The sequence below is a fragment of the Papio anubis genome, chromosome 14 (assembly GCF_008728515.1).
Source record: "Papio anubis isolate 15944 chromosome 14, Panubis1.0, whole genome shotgun sequence".
Lineage (NCBI taxonomy): Eukaryota > Metazoa > Chordata > Mammalia > Primates > Cercopithecidae > Papio > Papio anubis.
Window position 1 is genome coordinate 44153992 of NC_044989.1, and position 25658 is coordinate 44179649.

Here is a 25658-nt window from a genome sequence, read left to right on the forward strand (position 1 = left end):
GATCATGTCATTTTAAAAGATAAAAATTTACATTCCCCACATAATTTATGTCACTATTAATCTTTCATATTAAAGCTTGAAAACTTAGGTGATGATGGAAATGAAAAATGTGGTTTAAAGCACCTAAAATTTGCATTGCTATGAAGATAGCTGTGTAGTCACAGGACTTTGGGATTTCCATCCCAACTGATAAGAGTACTTATGCTACTCAGCTGTAGCAATGTGATACATTTCTAGAAGTGGTGATGAAAAGCAGGTTATCACAACAGCTGAACTCAAGGACATTTGGGTTCCCTCTTAGTTCTAATAGGTTCTATGACTCTGTGCTTATTAGGTTCATCTAAAGTGTTTTGCACAAGCAGAGAAAATCGTCAGGTGAAAATACCACTTTTATTAGGCAGGATGAAATCCGTAAGGGAAGCACAATATCAAAAGGAGAAAGGTAAAAACTGCTTTACAGCCAAAATGTGGGACAACACATTACCAATTAGTATACTTCTAGCTTCTGTGACCCAAAGTGATCTGTGAATTTCGTTGAGCGCTAGAAATGATTTAAAAATCCTATTAAGAAATAACAATAATCCTTTGAAGAAATTAATGTTGACACATTAATTTTACATTCGAAACTTTGAGCCCATGCTTGTATCAGCATATATGCATAATTCCTAAAGCTTTACAAATATTTAAAGCCTCATTCCTAATAAAAATTGTCAATGCTTTCACAAATGACACTAAAAGAAAAATCAAATCTATAGCATACTATTATCCCTTTAAAAAAAAAAAATCAAGACAACTTCCCCAAAATTTCAGTAGATTACATAATTTTCATGCATAAAATTACATACACTAATAAAAAGCAATCATTTTAAAAAGCAGTATTTTGTTTGGTGCAAATTAAAAATATAAGCTTTACAAAAATTCTGTGAGTCTATGAAATAAAGGTAAAATTGAGGAAAAGATTCTGTAATTCTAAATTTTAAGAACATATATATGAGATAAGCTGGGTCCAGCAAGAAATTTGGAAACTTAAAATAGCGTTAAATTCATTAGCTTGAATGGACTCACTTGGCCTGTATCAAAATTCATTCTAGAATCTAGAATTCAGTTCTTAAGGGAACATGACTACACAGAACTACTATAAACTACAATTTCTTATTATTACATGGACAAACATCCAGAAAAATAAGCTTGAAGCTCAGATGGCAAATCTGATAGTAGCACTTGTTTGAGTCCTCATTCTGAAACTGAAGTATGCTATAACGTCACTGACAGAAAAACAAACACCACGTAGCATGTAAGTTTGCTGGACAGACATTTCTATGGGACATCCACCAATCATAAAACTATCCACTTTGAGATACCAAGAAACACGTACTCCTAACTCATATACATTCCTCAATACATATACCTGTAAAATCATAAATGTGTTTCATACAATCTGGAATTGTTAACACAACCACGAGTGACAACTATCTATTCATCTACCAGTAGCTTTAAACTTAGTCTCGCAACTTATACTAAGTAACTTTCTAATTCCAGAGAGTATACTTAAACAACAAAAGAAAGATGACAAATACTGATTTCTTTTTTATTGGAATAAAGTACTTTAACCTTATACATTGTTAGTGAAGTGGCAATTTATGTAAAGGGCCTTCCTTACTGAAATGCTCTCAAATCTGAAATCACTACAGAAAAGAGGGGCTGTGGGGGGAGAAAAAAGTTTAAAAAAGAAAAAACAAACAAAAACCAAACTGAACTCCTTAAAAACAAACTCTCTTACAAATCCTAAGCAGATGTTCAATATAGGAAGACACCAATTCAAGAGAAGCCATCATCTTCACAAAAATTATTCTGTTGAGAGAACCAGCACTTGAAAGAGCTAAATGTTTTTTTTTCTGTTCATCATCTATAAATGAGGAATCTTCAAGGAGACTGGTGTTGCAATTACAACTAATCCTCCCCAAAAAATTAACTGTGTTGAAGGCTTTGTAATTTCCCTAGGTACAATTTAGCTGTCACTTACTTTAAAATTTACTCAAACATGCGTTCCGAACAGCACTAACTTCACATGTCAAGTGCTTTCCAGCCAATTGAGTCTAAACTGGAAGTCGGTGTTAAACAACTGAATGATTAGACAAGATAGCTCATTTCCCTGCTCTTTTGTTCAGAATAAAATGCCACATTTACATTATCAGGCTCAACAGGATTTTCTGACAGAGGGAGAAAAAACCCTACTGCACACTGTCCGTACTAAGCACATGAAGCCTGTCATTTACCAATCATCCTTCAAAAAGCAATAGCCATGAATGTAACTTAATTACGACCCAATGATCCTTGACGAAAAATCATCTTATCACTGTCCTGTTCCCCTAGGGCAAACGAACCACTTTTTGTCCTTTGGCACTGATGATGCTAAATTCTTAATTGCAATAATGGAGTAAAAGAGCCAAACCTCCTTAATTTCCTTTCAGCACATAAGGAGTTCTACTCTAGAAGGCAAGCATTCCTATAAATAATAAAAGTATCCAGTACAAATGAACATGCTAAAATTGAAGGGGAGCGTGTATAACAGAATCATCAACATTTAAAAAAGCCTATTTCCCATTTATGTATCATATTAAAGTGTTGCCAGTGAGTTCCAAAAACATTGTTACAAGTTCATCTTAGAGAAATTGTGACCTTTATGAAGAACTCAAGATTAATTTAGCAAGAGTTCTGGGAGGACAGCATAAATGAAGTTCATGATACACTTAAATGAAATGCATATGTACATATACAGATTATAACACCAACCAGCACAAAAAAATCCTTAATGGAAAGCAGAAATTAAAGCTGCTTTGATCATTTGCACTAACATAATCCAGTTCAACAGCTTCAGTTATTTTTTAATGCATGCAATGAAACCAAAATGGATCAGGTATAAAACAAGTGAATCTGAAACTGCATCATACAAATTTTTATGCTTTAAAATCTGATGGCCCAGACTTTATTAATTTCATTTCCTTGACCATAACATGAAGACTAATAAAAAACTCTTTTAACCTATTTTAAAGCATTTTCTTACTCCCTTAATGTGACAGATTGCTGTCATCTCCATGAATCAGGCATGATTTCAATAAAAGAAATACATTTTAAGACAAAATACTTACAAAAGAAAATGTTTGAAGTAATATTCATTTGGACTACATGTAAAATACGTGGCTTAGAGACTGTAATGTAATGTAATGTAAATGAAACACAAAAATTTTGTTCAACTGCAAATTTTTTTTCCATTCAATGCAAGTATTTTCATTTTGATAATACAAAAACAGGTTAGTTTACCAACTTCTTTATAATTTTCCAAATCTGTTATTGTTTTGGAATTCCCTTGGCAAATGAATAAAAACAAAATGTATTTTTTCCATACCCATAAAGCATTTTTACGTTGTCTAAGTAACACAAACTAACACAGTATTAATTTCTCCTGTGTTTTGTCCAGTGCTGGAAAAGTCAGTTCAGAATTAAGATCCACTGAATCTTAAAGAGATTATCTTTCTAAGGAACTCAGTCTCATGGATTTGCTCCAGAATTACAACACGAAAGTAATATTCTCTTTAGAGTCTTTTGCAGTGACACGCCCAAAAGATGCTTGCCTTTGAATGAAAGGGTGAAGATTTATGATGATGTTTAAAAATGTTTTTTATAATTTTATCACAAGTTTGAAAAAAAAAAAGCTCATTTGCTAGATGAGCTCATATCTGCTGAGGTCAATTACATGATATTAGTGAAGATTATGTACCTTTTTTTTTTTTTTTTTTGAGACGGAGTCTCGCTCTGTCCCCCTGGCTGGAGTGCAGTGGCCGGATCTCAGCTCACTGCAAGCTCCGCCTCCCGGGTTCCTGCCATTCTCCTGCCTCAGCCTCCCAAGTAGCTGGGACTACAGGCGCCTGCCACGGCGCCCGGCTAATTTTTTGTATTTTTAGTAGAGATGGGGTTTCACCGTGGTCTCGATCTCCTGACCTTGTGATCCGCCCGCCCCGGCCTCCCAAAGTGCTGGGATTACAGGCGTGAGCCACCGCGCTGGCCTGATTATGCACATTTAATCAAATCAAATACACGTGGACTTTTTAGCAGGCTAGTGTGGTTAATCCTAGCACTTGTCATGATTCTGAATTAATTAGCTATCTTCCATCAGCTGGAGAAAACACAATTGAGAAAAAGTTTCAAAGTCAGGGTTTTACTCTAGCATTTCCCCTGACTATGAATGTTTCTGCTGTTTTCTGCAATTTTATAAATATAAAATTTCCTTTATCTTTTTTTATTATTGTCCTGACTCTGAAAGAGTCAATAGCCCTTTTTATTAAGATAGATGAAACTGAAAGACCTCATCATGGAGACTGCATTGGCAAAGTAGTTTAAAAAAAAAAAACTAGGCGAATAAAAATAGAATAATTAAAATAAAACAAAAATAGAAGATATACGTATCTGAAAGTAGTAAAACACCAAAAACGGAAAGACACTAATTTAGATTTCTTTAGCTCAATTAGCAGGGAGAGCCAAATTTGATTGAGACACAGAAATATCTGACTTCAGGATATAATCAGAAGCACAGAGGATGCTCTAGGTTAACATCTGAATTCCACACCGTTTCCATTTTCCCATGGTAAGCTCTCCTTGGTTCATGAGCCCCATCTGCAGACCTCTTTTGGAAAGCTTTCACGTCTCCTCTGTCTTCAAAGTATTTTTATTTGTAAGATACTTTTCTACGATGGCCTCATTTTCATTGTTAATTATTTTATTTTTGCCCGGTAGTGTAGGAGGGTCTAATTCTTCTGGGCACTGGGCCCATTTCTTTCAAATCCTTCTGTAGAGTTGCACATGCAATTTGCAGAAATGGGTCTTTTAAGCAATCGAAAAAAATTCTAATAGGAAGCATATTAATTATAGGATTTCTATATAAAGTTGGCTGTGAATATGATAACTCAGTAACACAGTCATTATTTGAATCACTATTTCTTTAACAGGATGTAATGCTGAGACTGTGGAGGTTAAGATTTGGCCAATCATCTAACATGATAATTGTTTTTGATTGGATGGCAAAGGAATGATTTCATGTGTGCATGCATGTATACACACATTTCTTAACAGAAACTTAGTTAAAAGAGATGGTTTTTATTATACATTTAAAATTCAACACTAAATCATTGATTATATTCAATTAATTATACTCTCTAATAAAGAAAGAAAAACTACCAGAAATTTGGGGAAAACATGAGAACCGTTAAAATACATATTTGATTTTTCTCCTGGCATCGACAGGACAACGTCCACACTACGTCGACAGTGAGATATTTTTGTGTTTCAGTCAAATTTGGCTCTCCCCGGTTCACTGAACTCAAGAAATCTAAATTAGTATATTTTCGTTTTCGGAGTTTTACTACTTTCAGATACATATATCTTTTATTTTATTTTAATTTAATTATTATCTTCTATTTTTGTTTGCCTAGGGTTTTCTAATACTACTTTGCCAGTGCAGTCTCCATGTAATGCAGATTACAAACTATATTAAGCTATGAAAAAGCTGACAAAGATGATCTAGGAAATTTAAAAAAGCAAAACAGAAAACAAAAACAAATACAAAAGAAAAAGGTAAGTTATGCTTAGTCATCTTATTAAAATGTTTTATTCATTACAAAATAGACTGATTGTATGATTTACATTGCAAATAATGCCTTAAACTGAGCACCAACAAGAGCATTTCAAATGGAAAAATTACCAAACTCAGTAAACCTTGCCCTATCAGCAAAATTCATCTCCTACAACATTTATCAAAGCCAGAAATAACTGCAATGGTATATGTATTTAAAATACCCTGTGAAGAAAAGGAGCACTGAAGATGCTTCTACACTTATTACCTGAATAACTAACAGTCAAGACACATACTCAAAAGCCTCAGAAGATCCTTTTTTCTTTTATTTATTAATAACAATTATCAGGCTGAAAACTGGGAAAAACTAGATTCAATTTCAAGTAATCATATGCTCCTACAAAAAAGCACCAGGGACCATCCCATTGATACATAAAGCCACAGGACCACAGTGATTTTAAATGTCACCGAGTTCATATTAGTCCTCTTACTCTGTGGCAAATGACCTCCAAGGAATCCCCATCATGAGAGTATTTACAAAGTATAATCCGAAAATTATTAGACTCATTCTTTTAATGCCAACATTTAAAATTCAAAATTAAATTAACTTACTTTTCCAGGTATACAGTGACCAATGGGAAACTTATGTTGGTGGATGGTTTTGCTAACCCTAGAGTCACGATGGCTTCATGCAACTGTTTTACTGTTTCAATTTCACCTCTTAAAGCTGCGCCATTTAGGATGTGGAAAAAGGACAAGACTGTTGAATCTTTGATAGGAACATCCTTCTTTTTCATCTCCTTCAGAATGTTAATAGCATCTACAATGAAGTAACACAAAAGACCCTTAGGTAATTTCATGTAGGGAAAACAAACTGCTATTAAAACAGCATTTCAAGCCCAGCAGGAATGTAAATTCTAGTGTATAATGCCGATTTCAAGTTAATTACTACTTGCATTTCTAAACGAGACTACAATTATAAATCCACAATAGCATGGTTTTATCATTTCCCTGCAACTTTGACTACAAATTATAGATAGGGACTGTGTCCCCACTCTGTACCACATAACCCTGTACGGTCTGCCCTATAGCTGTAAGATCCTCCTAAATGGATGCTTTTATCGTTCAGAGCTAACATCTGCTAAATCACACCATTGTTTCTTCAGCAGATGGCTTGTCAGGAGGCCAGATAATAAAGATGTGTTTACACTGTATATACAGCCAGACTAATGGTCTGATACCGATAGGGCCTGTTTGCTATGTCGATACTAATTAGCCAAGCAGAGCCAATGAAAGCTTTCCAAAAGACTGCATGTTAATACATTAGATTCATTAAGCTTCATTAGGAAGGCAGAAACAAACATTATAGGATATGGAATAAGTGCATTTTTATAATGTTGTTCTTAATTATTACACAGACAAAATGTTTTGACCACTTTACAAAAAGTGATTTAAAAAAAAATAGGCTAATCCTTATAGAGTTAGAAAGGTGTCCTAGGAAAAAACTCAATGTTCTAATAAACGATTTTCTCCATACATTTTTCCCTATAATAAAATTAAAACAACCTTTTCTGAAAATCTAAGGAAAAGAGGAAGGCTAAAAAGGAAGTTTCAAAATAAAGTCAAATCAGAAAGTTAAGAAACAAGCAAATAGTATGAATGTATTATCAAGTGTAATTAATTTTATTAGGCTTAACATTATCTCAACAATGAGAAAATCTGAGTATGCAAATCAGCTGTGTAATCAGCTAAGCTTTTTCCATGAACCATTAATTAAAAAACCTTAATTAAAATAAAAACTTTAAAGTATATATTTTGTTAATGTTATTAAAAAGTAAGGCAAAGACTACTGCAAAATTCAGAAGCATATATTAGGTTACATTTATAGGTTTTATGTTCAGGCTTCAGACCTTCTTAAGCAAAAACAAAGCCATTAGTGCAGGCATATAAGCAAATTGTGCCATAAGTCATGATCTTCAAACTCAATCCAAACAGCAATGCTAATAAAAACTAGCTGCAGAAATGCAAAAAGCACTGAGCTGTGCAAATGTAAATGACAAGCTTGCCAATCCATTAAAACTAATGGCCTACACTGTCCATGCAGCTCTGGTTGGATTCACATGCAAATTTGTATGCAAAGTGTTCAAGCACTTTGCAGGACATGATATCCATTAATATCAATTCACGTGTTATTCCAGTGGCAAGATACTCGCATCACATATTTCCTTTATGTGCTGAGGCTTACCTTGGAGCCTGCCACGCTTTGCCAATACTCTTACAAGGCCTACATACTTGCTGGTGTCAAGGAGAGCAGATGAATCTAAGCGGTCGCTAAAAATTAAAGCCACATTTATGTTATTTTAAAAGTCAACTAACTGCTAAAAGAACAGCAACATCCATTTAATCACTTTACAAAAGCGCATCAGAAGACCTGAACTAATGTCGGCCTCTACGCTTCAGTTAGGATTTCTTTTTGAAGTCATATACAAGTTCACACGAAATTATATTCAAAGTGACTAGTGAAGTAAAAGTCCAACACTATATATATATATTGCATCACTCCATCTGCAAAGGATGCTTATGCTTTAAGTGATTCTAACCTTCATCACGAATACTGAAATACCCAAAAAGACATTTTTACTTGAAAAATCTAACAGGATTGGAAACCGAAGATACCTGAGAAATGGAGAGAATTTTATTTACACTACAATATAGAAAGGGAAGTGTTATCAAGCCTCATAAAACAGTCACCATCACCACTGTTGTGATATGGAGATATATAATCAATGGAAAAAAACCGTTGGTTCTAAGGACTAGAATGTCTTATCATACTTAAACAAAGACACCTTGCGGAACATAAGCTACAATTAATTAAAGAGCCTTATAATATGAAATTTCAAAAACACTGACAACAAAAGAATTTTTTTAAATGACAGTATATAATAGAGTAATATTCCATCTAGATAATCTATCAAGGTCTGTAGAGCAGAATAAATGTTGACAACTTGTTTCGGTGCCAGGGTACTCACAATTCTTCTTTCAAGTTCAAGGCATCTTCTGCATTATCATGTCGACAGCATAAATTTATTAAAGCTGCATAACCACTGATAACCATGTCTGATTCATATTTTGCTTTCAATTCAAGGGCTTTTTGCATATTCTAAAATACAGCATAGAAGTGAAAAAGAAGAAATCAGTGTGAAGGTAAAAATGTCACATTTTTAGCTTTAATGTTCAGAGTTTAGAAAAAGTTAATAGTACTTTAAAAATAAATGGTTTCATGTTAACAACCTGACTCTGCCCCTTGGTATTTTTATTCACCTCTAAAAAGTGGGCAAGTCTTATACATGTAAGGGTTAAAAGATGTGTTATCTGTAATATAAAATGGCCACTGTTTATGCCAAATGTGATGTTTTAGGCTTTGTGTATGGTATTATTTTAAAAAGACTTCCAGATTAAGTAATTCCTAAATCAAACCCTAATCGCAGTCTAATTTCAGGATGCAGAATTATGTATCATTGAGAAGTTTCTCAGTTTACTTTAGTATCCAAGTAATGTGAAGAAATATTTTACAATTTAACAGTAGCAGGTTATAATCATAAAGTTAGCCATGATATTTTTTCCTAAAACTACAAGCTTATGGCTCAATTATATTGAACTAGAAACTGACAAACAGTCTAGTGATATCCCACAAATTGCAGACATACACTAAAATGAACACCAAGTACAGCTGGACGCCTGCTGAAAAAAGGCAAGGGACCCTTTATCTCAGAAAGAGCTTTTTTCCAGCAGGAAAATGGAATTTCAATCCCTGCATTAACAACCTAGTAATATTTGACTTGCAAATGACTACTGCGTGTATCAGTTGCTTGACAATCTAGATATAAGAGACCGGAGCCATGGCTTGAAAGGACATTTGGCATGTATGATAAACCTATCACGGCTGTTACTATCATTCACTTTGCAGATTATCGTAAACAAACTACAGCAACCCGAAAACATGCCATTCAAGGTGTAGCTGAAATTAGTTAACCTTTCATTTAATTGCATTCTTTACAAGCCTGACATATAATGATCAATCGTAAAAATCATAAATATTATATTTGGTTTTTCTTATTGTTATGTATCAATAATTTTTTGCCTTAACAACATTTAAGTATTAAAACAAATGTTACCTCTTGGGAACAAAGCGTTAATATGAGGTGCTTTAGGACATCTCTTATAGGTTGATCTTCAGCTTTTAATGTTTCAAGTCTAGACTCCAATTCAGATGAACTAAGTTGCACGGTCTACAGAAAAGAAAAAAGAAAAGAAAAATTTCCTGAAAAAGGAAATCTATCCCTTTTGTCACTCTTCCCTTTAAACTGACTTTCCTTTCTACTTTCCTAAATGTCATAAATGCTATCAGGAATATGAATTGGGGATCCATGGATGGACTCCAGAGGTTTACAAATCTCCTGAGATTATATGCAAATTTCTTAAATATGTTGATTTTTCTGAGATGGGAAACAGGTTTTACCAACTTCTCAGAGGTATACAAGATGGTAAAAATGTTAGCAATGACTGGTTTTAAAAGTACACAATCCGGAATACTCATTAAATATGGTTACTATAGCATGTAGTACCTAGTCAAAATCCTACTTACTTTTTGAGAGTCTAAATTCTCACTGTCAACCAACATATAAGCATCCTAAAATTGAAATTCAAATTAGCACAGAATTAGAAAACACACGTAAAAACACATCAGCAAACATCAAAACTAAATTTTGTAAGTCATACCTCATATTACTATTTTTCATCTTTCCAAAATTTTAGACATTCTTTTCATACTTTATTAATGTAATTAATGTTTTAAATATATTTATGAATATATAAATAGTATTTATGAACAATCAATGAAAAGCTTTGTTTTAATGGCTGTCATTGAAATAAATTTTTTTTCTGGCCAAAAGCATCATATTTAAATAAAATTTTAACATGCTGTTATATATAAATTAAGCATTTTATCCAGTTGATTGCTATTTCACACACCTTAATCAATTCAGGAACATGGTAGCTATCCAGTAGATTACGAATGCCTCTGCAGATATTTTCAGGAATTTTTACATTCTGTGAGAAGGGAAGGGAGGGGGGGAAAAACCTGAGTTTTAGACAACTAAACTGAAATTTGTCTAACAGAAATTATCTCAGACATAATTTAAGTCTCCAACTCTTGCATGTCATTGAGAAGTGGTCTGGTTGTACTTAAAAGCAGCAATTTCAAATCTAATAGATACATGTCAGGCAGGACAGGCATTATATAGCAAAAAATGAAATGGTACCATCTCCTTCAGCTGATGGAAGTATTGTCTCAAACGCTCCTCCTTGGCCTGTACCTCTGAGTCACTCATGCTGTCAATCAAGTTATAAAGAAAATAGCCAACAGCTTCTGTGGAAAAAAACAAGAGAAAGCATTCCACTAAAATTACCGAGACTGTCATGTTATCAAGATTAATTTATAAGAAATCATTTTGGTGTGAGATGTCACCCTGATGAGAGGCTCTGAAATGGCAACAATGATCACTGAGGCATAGAGATTATGTGGTTTGGGAGCACATATCTAACTGGTGAGTGAAAGGAATATTAATTATTTTCAGACCGAGTGACAGCTTTTCAGTACTGAATCTTACTTCAATCTATTTTTTTTCCACCACTCTGTGACAGAAGTGGTTCTGCCCAAGGCCTTACCCCTTTCCTGTCCAAATCACAAGTAATAAGAATAAATAAATGTCTTGTACACATTTCTATACTATTTTGTTTGTGGACAATATTTAGGGAAGCACATAAAATTAGAAAGGATTATTAAATGTTGAGTATAGAAAGTTAAAGAATTTTAATAAGCAGATACAGTAATCCTGTGGAGAGCTGCCTATTAGCCAATCAAAAACCAAGATTAACAAAGATGTTTTGTAACAACAGTAATTTTCCTTTGCATTCAAGCATAAAATGTATAGGGCCATGTTATAATAATACCTAGGATAGAAATGTAAACTTTCAAGAAGGGTACCATCTTACAGAAAACTATATATTCTAAACTTCATTATGTGAAAAATGAAAATCATTAAATGTCAAAACAATGTATTTGGGACAATAAATTGTATTTAAGTGGAAATCCACAAGAACCTTCCCTACATTTTATGTTTAAAATTAACTACACCTGCAAAATATTAAAAGCACATAAATGCTAAGAATCACTGATTTTTAAGCCTATTTCCATAGGTGTTAGAAGAAACATTTCCCCAATATCTGAAAAGAAAAAGCCTCCCAACTCCATCTTTAGAAAAAATAATTGTAACAAAACCAAACACTTCAGATCTTAAAATGTTGTAATCAATATAAAGACTTATAACCAAATGTTTTCAAATTTCACTTTTAAAAATAAAGTGTTTACTGCTGTAATCCTCCTAACCCATCATTACACAGAAGAATGGATTTGTGGATAAGTTACAATCATCGAAATTGAAACACTACCCGTTGGTCCTGGAGGCTCCGGGCAATAACGTCCATCCTTGTACAACAATTCTGTTATCTGGTAAGACAGAAAAATCGTGCATTGCAGCAAGAGAAGCAAACAAAAACAAATATAATCTGAAATTGAATTCTTGAAATAATAAAACCTCTCCCCAGTAAGGTATTATTCTATATCATAGTAATTCAAAACCACCCCCACCCGCCAAGGAGATTGTTTTGTTTTATATAACAGGTTTGTCTTTTAAAAACAAAAACAAATCCATGTTGAAGGAAAACTGCAATGTTTTGTGAAATGCCACAAAGAAAGACTCTAAACTGATTTATAAATTGATATGTAAACATCACTTTGCATGAATTGTTATAAACAGAAAAGAGCTTATAGGAATTATTGACCAATATTATTCCTCATTATATTGTTTTGGTCTTATTGACACTGCACTGGTTTCCTCATTTTGTATTACGTTTTACTGAAATACAAAGCAAAATATCCTGAACTGCTAAATGACTTACATTTTTTAGATATTTAATAACAATTTCCATTCCTCTTAATGAGACTAAAACAAAAGGGGTCTAAAGATTAAAGTGTCTATTCTCATGGATTCTTTTTTTTTTTTTAATTTCCAACTTTTATGTTAAGTTCAGGGGTACATGTGCAGGATGTGCAGGTTTGTTACATAGGTAAGTGTGTGCCACGGTGGTTTGCTGCACAGATCATCCCATCACCCAGGTATTATGCCCAGCATTCATTAGCTGTTCTTCCTGATCCTCTCCCTCCTCCCATTGGATTCTTATCAGTTGAATTCACAAACACTAAAAGACACATATAACAATTATTTTTCAACATTAACTCTGTCAGCAAAATTTTAAAAGAAAACCAAATATAGGTTTCATGATAAAAATTATTACATAACCTATGGTATTGGCTTGTAATGTTAAAAACACCTTATGATTTCAATATGAGGGGGACTTACCTTGCTCCAAAGATTTATATTCATAGACCTGCAGAGGGCAGCAAAGGATTGAAAATAAGCCCAGGTTTAAAAAACATTAAGTTAAAATGCATACTTGTAATATGTACAGATCAAAGTATTAAAATTAATAAGTAAATAAATGTTTGCTGTATCAGGATGAATTTTCAGGACAAGGTAATATAGAAAGGCTGACACTCACCCATTTCAAATATTCAAAATAGGCCAGGCCTGGTGGCTCAGACCTGCAATCCCAGCACTTTGGGAGGCCAAGGCAGGCAGATCATCTGAGGTCAGGAGTTTGAGACCAGCCTGGCCAACATGGTGAAACCCCGTCTCTACTAAAAATACAATAATTAGCCGGGCGTGTTGGTGGATGCCCCTAATCCAGGCTACTCGGGAGGCTGAGGCAGGAGAAATGCCTGAACCTGGGAGGCGGAGGTTGCAGTGAGCCGAGATCCCGCCACTGCATTCCAGCCTGGGCGACAGAGTGAGTCTCAAAGTGACTGCCCACAGATTGCTTGTTACTTGTAATGAAAAAAATAGTAACTACATAATGGAGAAATCCCAACACCTGGACCGGGTGGCCAAAACTAATGTGCCTTTAAATATAATTCTGTGAGAAGACAGAGTAACACTCATGTGGTCTTCCAGCAGGGGATAACTTGAAGCTATAAAGAATAAAATACAGTAAAATAAGATAAAAATTAGCTATCTTTTTCCGTTAGGCTACAAAGAGCTTTAATTCCAAGGAATTTTAACCTGCCAGTAGCCTACCACATTTGAAAAACAGGACAAGGAAAGTAGGGAAAAATCAGAGTTGGCAAGAAAGTGAGGCTAATGTGCCAAAGAGCATAATATTAAGTGGTAAAACTTGGAATGGTTCCTTTGCTATATCCTGGACCCATTTGGGCATTTGATGAATTCTGCTTCTCAACTAGGATTAATTTTGTCAGGTATATTATGGTGGTTATATTGTTTTATTTAAAATAAGTTCTGAGATATATACTAAAGTATTTATGGGTAGATGACAAAGATCCATAGTTAGTTTTAATAGTCCAGGAAAGAAAGAGAGAGAAGGGGAATGGTAAAACAGGACTGCCAAAATCTTGGCTGCTAAAGCTGGGGGATGGGTACATGGGAGCTGTACTTCAAAAAAATAAACACATAGCGGCCGGGCGCAGTGGCTCAAGCCTGTAATCCCAGCACTTTGGGAGGCCGAGACGGGCGGATCACGAGGTCAGGAGATCAAGACCATCCTGGCTAACACGGTGAAACACCGTCTCTACTAAAAATACAAGAAAATTAGCCGGGCGAGGTGGCGGGCGCCTGTAGTCCCAGCTACTCGGGAGGCTGAGGCAGGAGAATGCCGTGAACCCGGGGGGGCGGAGCTTGCAGTGAGCCGAGATCGCGCCACTGCACTCCAGCCTGGGGCACAGAGCAAGACTCCGTCTCAAAAAAAAATAAATAAATAAAAATAAACACATATCATGTCCAGTCTAAATTTTGCACTTCTATTTTAACTCTCAGCATTATAAGCTGGGCTTCCTCTTTTTTTTTCTTTTTTTTTTTTAGTTACTTTAACCATATATTTTTATCAAAGTATCAACTTACTGTCAAATAAAAAATAGTTAAGGCTGGGCGTGGTGACTCACACCTGTAATCCCAGCACTTTGGGAGGCTGAGGCGGGTGGATCACCTGAGGTCGAGAGTTCAAGACCAGCCTGACCAACATGGAGAAACCCCATCTCTACTAAAAATACAAAATTAGCCAGGCGTGGTGGTGCATGCCAGTAATCCCAGCTACTCAGGAGGCTAAGGCAGGAGAATTGCTTGAACTCGGGAGGCGGAAATTGCTGTGAGCCGAGATCGCGCCATTGCACTCCAGCCTGGGCAACAAGAGCGAAACTCCATCTCAAAAAAAAAAAACAGTTAGAATATTAAGTTCCCTCAAACTTGGCATGAAGTATCTAAGGAAGGCATGGAGATAAACTTTCAAAATTTCACATATACCTAGAACAACTGAAAATGTCTAAAAGTACTACCTTGAATGTGAAGCTGATTCATGGTGAATGGCACAGGTTTGAAACCAAAACAAAAATATACAGAATCCTTCAAAACTAGGTTATTGTAAGGAATAGTTACCAGTTACCAGTTACCAATCCAATGCAATCTGACTTCTGGCCCCAAATTCCACTGAAACTACTCATGCTAAAATTACCAATGATTTTAATTCAAAATTCAACTAACATCTTTTTGGTCCTCTTTGACTAAGTTTTGGAATTTGTGGTGTTGTTAGCCATTATCTGCTAGATGCTACTCAATCTCTTTCAGGAACTGTCCTTCCCTACGTGCCCCTTACAAGTGACCCAGACTTTGTACGAGGTCCTAAGTGCATTATATTTTTTATCTTAAAGACAATCCTGCATATAGGTATTTAAGTTCTTTGTTTCCCAGAAGAGGAAACAAATTTGGTAAGGCGATGTAAAGTACCTTCAACTGGAAATTCCACAGTTCCCTCAAAGGATCCCATAAAGTGTGAATGATCTCCTAATGTTTCCTGTCTCCCTATACAGCTTTACCTGTATTATCCCCTTTGAATATATGTCAATCTTAACTTCATCATGTAAACCTTTCAATGGCTCGAAGCCATGTGACTCAAGGTCCAAATATCCTAATTTAGAATGAGACTACTCACAAAGACCCCTGGGCTACCATTTTGGCTTTATTTCTCCTAATTATTTCATAGTTTCTTAAGCTACTACCAATCTACTTACACTTCCCCAGAACCACTGCTCTTTCAGCCTCAATGTCTCTGCCTGAAAAACCCTTCCCTTCCCCTCTATAAATTCAACATGCATCTCAGCAATTTCTCTCCAGCTCCTGCCCTGATTCATCCCTTCCCCAACCCTGGCAGAAGACAGAGTACCTTCTATAAACATTCACAGTTATGAAGACTAGTTTACAGTTGCTTTCTTATTTTCATACTGTGAACAACGCTGGGGTAGGAAGTTTCCCATTCATATTTGAACGGTCCATTATGTAGCATTCGTAGCCCTTGGCACACACTAATAAGAACTAATATTTTCTGGGCACTCACAAATGCATTAAACAGTTTTCTAAGCACTTTGACTTCTTTAATGGTCATAACATCTTCACTTTAAGCGCAATTATCAGAACCATTATAAAGATGAAGAAACTGAGGAGCAAAGTAGTTTTAAAACTTATGCAGGCATTTTCTGAGTAAGCTGTGGATGCGAGACTAACAATTTCCATCTAAATTTGCTCCTTTCCAATACCCTACTGCAATAAAAAGATTTTTTTCAATGACACATAAAATAACTGGGAAGTACATGTAACTAGAAATAAATATTACAGACAGAGAAGTGGTAACCAATTTAGTAGTAAAGAGAATGTCAAATCTCAAGACATCAGTGAAGAAATCTAGAACCAAACTTATACAATAGAATCTCCATTACCAAGGTAGAAGAAAGGAAACTACACTCAGAAGGTCCCTTAGATCCTCTCCCTCAGCTAGGAGGCTACAACCCTCCCTCCAACAGCAGCAGCAGACATCTGCAGGATTCTTCTCTGGAGGGTAAAACAGTCAATCCCTGGAGAACTAAGAATTAAGTAACTATACATTCTACACGATAAACACAGGAGTCTCTAGTACTCTCCCTCATGCGGTGTCCTGGAAGACGTTTCATTGGGGAATGCCCCATCCTATGAGGAAAGACACAAAGATACAATGACAATCTCAACAGCCACTCAGCTATCCCTAGAACAAGGCACCAAGTCAACACACCCCACTAACAAACTCAGAGCTTCGGATGGCTTTTTGCATTTCCTACTTTTAAGGATTCCCAGATATTTAGGGGGGAAAAAAGGAAAACAGTATACACACACACAAACCTGAAGACAGTAGACAATAAGCACGAAGAAGGAAGCCTTGCAAAACACTATTACTGGCTGGGCACAGTGGCTCACGCCTGTAATCCCAACACTTTGGGAGGCCGAGGCGGGTGGATCATGAGGTCAGGAGATCGAGACCATCCTGACTAACATGTGAAACCCCGTCTCTACTAAAAATACAAAAAATTAGCCGGGTGTGGTGGCGGGCGCCTGTAGTCCCAGCTACTTGGAAGGCTGAGGCAGGAGAATGGTGTGAACTCGGGAGGCGGAGCTTACAGTGAGCCGAGATTGCGCCACTGCACTCCAGCCTGGGCAACAGAGCGAGACTCTGTCTCAAAAAAAACCAAACAAACTATATTTCCTATGAGAGGCCAGGTGCGGGGTGGCTCACACCTATAATCCAAGCACTTTGCAAGGCTGAGGCAGCCAGATAGCTTGAGCTCACAAGTTCAAGACCAGCCTGGTTAACATGGAGCAACTCCATCTCTGCAAAAGATACAAAAATTAGCCAGGCGTGATGGCACACACCTGTAGTCAAAGCTACTTGGGAGGCTGAGGCAGGAGAATCGCTTGAACTTGGGAAGCAGAGGTTGCAGTGAGCCAAGATCGCACCACTGCACTCTAGCCTAGGTGATAAAGCCAGACCTTGTCTCAAAAAGAAAAAAAAAGGCCTATGAGAGATAAAGACTTGATATCTATGAGACAGTAATATGTTATTTTACAAAAGAAACACTTTGAGAATGCAAAAGAGATTTTGGAAATAAAAAAGGGATAGCAGAAACAAAAAATTCAACAGAAAAGGCAAAAGATAAGGTTGAAGAAATATCACAGAAAGTGGAACCTAAGAACCAAGAAAAGCAAAGTAGGAGAAAAAAAGAAAGCACCAGTCTAAGAGTTTCAGAAAGAGAGAAAAAATTATTTCTAAAACTAAAATTTTCCAGAGCTGAGGGATATAAATGGCCAAATTAAAAGGAGCCACTGAGCATGCAGCACAATTGACAAAATACGAAAAACAAAACAAAACAAATAAACTCATACATAAGGTTGCTCTATAGTGAAACGTCATAACACTAGTGGTCAAGAGATTCTTCTCAAGTTCCAGAAGATTCTAGAAATTTCCAAAAATCATTCTAGAAATTCCAGAATACTAATGATAAAATGAAGATATACAAATTTCCAGAGATAAATAAGTTGCTTAATTGTCAAATGTCAAAACAATAGAGGTAATGGAAAGATTCTACAAACTTTCAGAGGGTGTTCTATAAAAAGAAGTTACATATAAAGGGTCAGGAATCAGAATGGCTTAAATCTTTCAACAGTAACACTGTAAAGAAAACATGGAGCAATACCTTCAAAATTATAAACAAAAATTATTTCCAACTCAGAATTCTATACGTAGGCAAACTATCAATCCTATCTGAGGCTAGAATACAGGTATTCAAGGTCTCAAAAAAATTTACCTTCCATATGCTTTTCTCGAGAAGCTACTCGAGAAGGTTGTCCTCTATAAAAAGACTAAACTAAGAAAAAGGAAAAGTATCAGATACAGAAAGCAAAAAGATTCAACTTGGAAGAAAAGAACAAAAGAGAATCTCCTGGATGAAAATGTAGTGAGAACCCAGTGAAGGAAAGCAACTAACCAGTCCAGAGTGTGGACCCTCACCACCAAGGTCTCTGTCACTATATCTCTTTTCTAACCTAAGGTAACAATGGATCTACATTATCTGTATTGTTTTGACCATGTAATGATACAATACTTCCTCGGCCTTTCACGCCCTGCTGCTTGGACAGACTGAGAACATTCATTTCACCCACAAAAGTGTTCTACTCTGACACATTCCTGAAAGTTTGAGGAAGTGAGTTTAGGTGCAGAACACATTTACGTATCTGTAGATACTTCTGCCAGATGCCTGGTATTTAGCCATAGACTTCTCAAATGTGGTAAATTCATCCTCTTTCTCAGGACTCACTCACACATGACCTTCCCCACTGACTTCCCTAGAAGGGTCTTTTGTAAACTTTTAGGAAAACTGAAGCCAGACCCTAACCCAGAGACTATTCAGTCTATATTTCCTGGCAGTGTTGCTTCTTATTACCAGATTTCTGTTTGTTAATCAGTCTTTCAAAACTAAATTATATATTGCTTGGGGGTTAGATAAAAGTGGCCTGATTATTTAGGGAAGCAAGGGAATGATATACACAAGCCTCAACAGCAGGCACCTCAACAGCAGGGGAAGGCATCATGGGATTGAGAAGGAGCACACAAGAGGCTTCTAGGATCCCACTGACATTCTATGTCCTGGTCTCAGAGGTGGGTACCATTTATTTGATTTATCTTTTTTATATGGTACATTTAAGTTTTAGATATGCCTCTGAATGTATATACAGTTCATAATAAAAAAGAAAAAATTAAATTTCCAGGTTCTCCAAAGGAATAAAATAATGAAGTAATTTTGAACCCAGGCAGTTTGGCTATGAGCTTTGGCATTTGCTATTTGATAAACTAACACATTTTAGGTAGAACTCATTTAAGTCAGGGTTCTACATTTTATTGATCTTTTACATACCATGTGATCCTGGCAAGTTAATTAACATTTCAATGTCTCCATTGTCTAATACAAACAATGGAAAGACAAACTCTTGTCTTCTCTTCTGCCCACAACCAAATGAAGTTTGTCAGGAAGCGGCATTTAAGAAAAGACATTGTTTTCTCTACACCTAATTCCATTTACACTTTTCTTCCTGTTTGAAGAACAAGTTTGGAGAAAAGGTTAACCCTATATGTCTGTTGAGATCCAATTTCAGCTTTCAAGTGAGATTTTTCTAGCAGGATAACAGAATTTTAAAGAAAAATATTGCCAAATCATGAAGAATAGTAACATTCTACTGCTATTACAGACAGAGGAGTCTACAAACTCCGGACAACTCTAACAGTACTTTTGTAAATTTCATACAGCACTATGAATAGCCCCCAAATGGTTTCTAAATGAGAATACTATTTTCAAAACTTTTAAATTCTCCTTTAAAGACACAGATAGGAGGCCAGGCGCGGTGGCTCACGCCTGTAATCCCAGCACTCTGGGAGGCCAAGGCGGGAGGATCACGAGGTCAGGAGATCAAGACTATCCTGGCTAACACGGTGAAACCCCGTCTCTACTAAAAAATACAAAAAACGACCCGGGCGAGGTGGCGGGCGCCTGTAGTCCCAGCTACTTGGGAGGCTGAGGCAGGAGAATGGCATAAACCCGGGAGGCGGAGCTTACAGTGAGCCAAGATCCGGCCACTGCACTCCAGCCTGGGCGACAGAGTAAGACTCCGTCTCAAAAAAAAAAAAAAAAAAAAAGACACAGATAGGGCCTACTAAAAAAAGACAATTTCAAAGTATTGACAAAGCAGTACAGCCATTTAGATACTCTTCTTTCTACTGTACATACTAAAAAACAGGGACACTGAAATGTTAGTTAGCTTGCCATGATCCCATAGCATGTAAAATATAAATGAAATGTAGAACCTGGACTTAAATGAGTTATATCTAAAAGCCTGTGATCTTAACCAGCTTTAACTTTATTAAACACAGCCTCTCTTCCATTTGCCTAATGTATGTATGTACATTCCTCCCATCCCTTCCCCCAACTTTCTTCTCTTTGTATAACATTTCTGTGTTATCTCTGAGCGCTCATACTACCATACATGCATTCAATTTCCATTTCCTACTAAACTGTGGTTTTTTTAAAAAACCCACAAAATATTTTATTTCATATAACATTTAAGGCAGAGCAAAATCAGATATATTCAACCTTCTTTCCTCCAGGACACTATCATGAACGACACCGTAACTATCTGCATTAGAAAGTTCATGACCAACCGACTACTTCAGAGGAAACAAATGGTCATTGATGTCCTTCACCCCGGGAAGGCAACAGTGCCTAAGACAGAAATTTGGGAAAAACTAGCCAAAATGTACAAGACCACACCGGATGTCATCTTTGTTATTTGGATTCAGAACTCATTTTGGCGGTGGCAAGACAACTGGCTTTGGCATGATTTATGACTCCTTGGATTATGCAAAGAAAAATGAACCCAAACATAAGACTTGCAAGACATGGCCTGTATGAGAAGCAAAAGACCTCAAGAAAGCAACGAAAGGAACGCAAGAACAGAATGAAGAAAAGTCAGGGGGACTGCAAAGGCCAATGTTGGTGCTGGCAAACAGTGAGCTGGAGATTAGATCACAGCCGAAAGAGTAAAGGTGCTGCAGTAAAAGGCTACCTGTGTCCATTTTGGATTTTTCACGAGCAGATTAATAAACTAAAAATTTTCAAAAAAAAAAAAAAAAAAAAGAATATGGTGTTAGGCAAGAAAAATAATCACGCTGCATGCCGGCGGCAACCCAGGAAGTTCAGCTTACACATGTGAGGGCAGAAAGGGTTAAAATCAAAGAGCCAGGCTGGTCTTGAACTGCTGGGTTCAAGCTGATTCTCCAGCCTCAGCATCCCAAAGTGCTGGGATTATACAGGTATGAGCCGCACCCCCAGTCTCAAAATGTGAATTCTAACAATGAAATATATATCTAAATTTCCTTTAGGTTTAGCTAAAGTGACTATGGTATCTAATTATAATGTTCTTTAACTTTTTAGATTTTGGATTAACTCTGAATGATTATTTTTAGCAATTATTTTTGGCAAGAGATTCACTTTTGGTGAATCTCTTACAAGCTAATCATTGTAGGAGTTGTAGGTAGTTAACCCTGGCTCTACGGGCAATGTAAATCAATGCCAGTAAGTTTTCTCCTAGTCACTCAGCCAATTCTAAAGTTGCTAGAGTACAGTGGGACCCTCAGGAGCACAACAGGCGACTGTTTCAATAACTATACTAACAAAGGAATTTTTAAATATACTAGTTAATTTGACATCAAACAAAAAAATACACTGGCTACATTAATGCCAATATAATGAATTGCAATTACATCAATTACATTTTGAATTTTTAGTAGTTTTCGGAGTAGAAGAAAAAGAAAGAAATCACCTGTAGTCACACAAGTGCTCTGAATTATGCACATATTCTTATGAAAAATGCCAAGTTACCACAACCTAAAAATTTTTCTTTATCTACAGTAAGAAAAATTAACCAACAGTATACAGTTTTAGGACCTACATGTTGAAATATGTTCCTGGAAGGAATCCGCTTAAACTTATTTTTACTATGTCAAGAATAAAGATGGATTTGTAACTGTGCAAACACGGGAGGCTCCTGGGTAATGTCCCCTTTGTTAAACATATTTTAACATTTTATCTAACTCTAAAGTGGAAAGTCAAAAACATGATCAATCTGTGGCTATTTTTAAACCCAGGAATCAATTAAAAATTTTAGATGCTAACAAATAGGGAAAGGACCAAAAAGGATGTAAGTCAGGGGAGAAGCAAAGCACCTAGCCTGGTGTGATTTAAAGATAAGGTAACCTTTCCAGTATTTTCAATGTATCTTTTCAAATAAAAATATAAATAATCTGAAAGCATAGATAAATTCAGTTATAGTATACATTACCCAATCACTAAAAACAAAAAAAAGACACCAAGATTCTCAGAGCTTCTAGCTGGGCTTCTTCCACTACAATAGTATCAAAACTCTTCTCTTAAACATACTCAATAATGGTCAGGCCAGTGGTTCATTCCTGTAATCTCAGTACTTTGGGAGGCCAACACTGCAGGTTCGCTTGAGCCCAGGAGTTTGACAGCACTCCGGGCAACATAGAGAGACCTCATCTCCATTTTGGAAAAAAAAAAAACTCAATAACTTTTCCAAATACCAAACTGAACACCCTCTTTCTATAGGGCTATCTCTCCTCCATCTCTGCAGCTTGCAACACTGACTACAAACTCCTTTGACTCTTTCCAGTAACTATCCAAAATCTTATCCTTACATTTCTCTCTCATCTCTGCAATAAGGTTAAAAAAAAATCATGTATTTCACATGAGATAGTGTATAGATAAATATCCCTCAAATGCAACACCTTATAAATTGACAAGAAAAACTGTATGACCTAGTAGAAAACTGGCAAAGAATTTAAATAGGCATTTCATAGAAGAAATCCAAATGGCCAATAAGTATGTTCTAACCCTGCTTAATAGTTAGGAAGATGCAAATTGAATATTATACATTGAGATGTCATTTCTCATCCATCAGCTAGGCCAAAATTAAAAAGCATTATAATGTCTAATACCTGTATGTTTGCAGGAAGTGGGTACTCTCATATATTGCTGGTAGAAGTGTGAATTGCTAATCTAAGTATGAGCTAATACAACTTTTTCTGGAAAGTAGTATGGTAGTAGCTATTAAAATAAAGAATACATACACTCTTGAAAACAGTTGTCTCTTTTTCACATTCTAGCCATTGAGGGGGAAAAAACTAATGTATATATAATACATATACACACACATGCATGCATGTGCACAAACACACATATATATGGACATAATATTTAATGTACCACGTTGTTTTGGTAGTGGCAAAAATTAGAAGCAATCTGAGTCCATTAATAAAGGAGTGATTGAAAATTTATGGTATAGCCATACCATGGAATCCTCTCCAGATATTAATAAACACTTAGATTTATATCAGTAGACCAAGAGGTGTTCATGAAGTATTGTTAAGTGCAAAATAAAGATAAGGAGTAGTATGTAAAGTATGATGCATTACTTTTGTTTAAACAAAACCAAACTTCAAACACCTCTTACAAGTTTCTGCTTCTATACAGAGAAAAGCATGGAAGGATACACTCCAGGCTCTTATTTGGCTTCCACGATAAGGGTTTTTATAGGGAGAGGGAAAGTACTTCATGAACTCCATTAAATTATAGTCATAATTTTATAATATGCATCTTTTGCGGGGAAAATTGAGCCATAGCTTTCAACAAATTCTCAAAGGGATCAATGAATCAAAAAAGATTTGGGCGGCAGGTGCAGTGGCTCACACCTGTAATCCCAGCACTTTGGAAGGCAGAGGTGGGATCACCACCTGAGGCCAGAAGTTCAAGACCAGCCTGGGCAACATGGTGAGAATCCATCTCCACAAAAAAATTTTAAAATTAGCTGGGCGTGGTAGTGCACACTTGTAGTCTTGGCTAAATGGGAGCCTGAAGCAGGAGGATTACTTGAGCTGAGGAGATGGAGGCTGCAATGAGCCATGTTCATACCACTGCACTGCAGCCTGGGTGACAGAGCAAGATTCTGTCTCAAAAAAAAAAAAAAAAAGAAAAGAAAAGAAAAGAAAACTATGAATCACTGTGCTATATTGCTTCTCTCAACAGAACAGCCTGGGAAACATAGTGAGATCCCATCACCACAAAAAAATTTTAAAACTCAGCCAGGCATGTTGGCATGCACCCATAGTCCCAGCTGCTTGGGAGGGTAAGATGTGAGGATCGCTTGAGCCCGGGAGGTAAATGCTGCAGTAGGTTGTGATTGCACCACTGCACTCCAACCTTGGGGACAGAGCAAGACCTTATCTCAAAAAAAGAAACTCATCCTTGTGTTAACTACCAATAACTAATTCAACAAGGATTACCCATGGCTGCTAAAACCAAGGACGGAAAAGTAATGGAAAAACAGGGTAGACACAGTCTCAAATTATCACCCCATAGTATTCTTAGTAATTACAAACTGGATGAGGTGCCTCTGCAAGAGAGATGTGGGAATCACCATCTTAACCAAGTGATCGAACTTAGGTGATGGCATCATTATTGCACACCTGCCTTTATATCTATTGATGTGATACAATATAAGATGTGCCCATCACCTATGGAGTATTCTTGCTAAAAATGCTTAATCTGAGTCTCATCATGGGGAAAAACAAAAATCAGAAAAATACAAAATGTGGAAGAGACATTCCAGCCTAGGCTCTTCAAAAAAAAAAAAAAAAAAAGCCAGAGTTATTAAAAAAACAAACAAAAAAAGGTAAGGAAATTGTTCTGAATTAAGATAATAAAGATATGCAGCAATCAAATCCAATGCATCAATTTAATTGACTCCTCAGTCAAAAAGTGAAATATCTATAAAGGAAACTTGTTAAAGTGGGAAAATCTGAACATGGACTACATATATCAGATCGTGGTACAGTATTGTTAATTTTTAAAGAGTGATACTGATGTTGTGATTTTAGAGATGACTTTATTCTTTTTTTTTTTTGAGACAGAGTCTCGCTCTGTCGCCCAGGCTGGAGTGCAGTGGCGTGATCTCAGCTCACTGCAAGCTCTGCCTCCTGGGTTTACGACAGTCTCCTGCCTCGGCCTCCCGAGTAGCTGGGACTACAGGCGTCCGCCACCTCGCCCGGCTAGTTTTTTGTATTTTTTAGTAGAGACGGGGTTTCACCATGTTAGCCAGGATGGTCTCAATCTCCTGACCTCGTGATCCGCCCATCTCGGCCTCCCAAAGTGCTGGGATTACAGGCTTGAGCCGCCGCGCCTGGCCAAGATGACTTTATTCTTAAGAGAAATATACTGAAAGATCCAGTGTCATAATGTCTACAACTTCAAGTGGTTCAGCCAAAAAGAAAAAAACGTGTGTGTGTGTGTAGGTACTTTCTGTGTAGAGAAAGAGGGTATGAGAGAAAGTAAACATGGCAAAATATTAACAACTGGCAA

General features: G+C 36.3%; 1 protein-coding gene across 1 annotated transcript in view; it reads right to left on the minus strand.

Annotated features, from left to right (window-relative positions):
• Nucleotides 1-25658, minus strand: part of LRPPRC (leucine rich pentatricopeptide repeat containing) — a 119290-nt gene that overhangs the window by 51161 nt on the left and 42471 nt on the right. The window contains exons 15-23 of the mRNA XM_003908571.4: nt 13108-13135; nt 12137-12194; nt 10948-11054; nt 10658-10735; nt 10272-10316; nt 9802-9915; nt 8656-8786; nt 7872-7957; nt 6239-6446 (exon numbers count right to left, since the gene is read on the minus strand). Of these exons, the coding sequence (XP_003908620.3) occupies nt 6239-6446; nt 7872-7957; nt 8656-8786; nt 9802-9915; nt 10272-10316; nt 10658-10735; nt 10948-11054; nt 12137-12194; nt 13108-13135 (855 nt within the window). The remainder of the gene's footprint in view (nt 1-6238; nt 6447-7871; nt 7958-8655; nt 8787-9801; nt 9916-10271; nt 10317-10657; nt 10736-10947; nt 11055-12136; nt 12195-13107; nt 13136-25658) is intronic.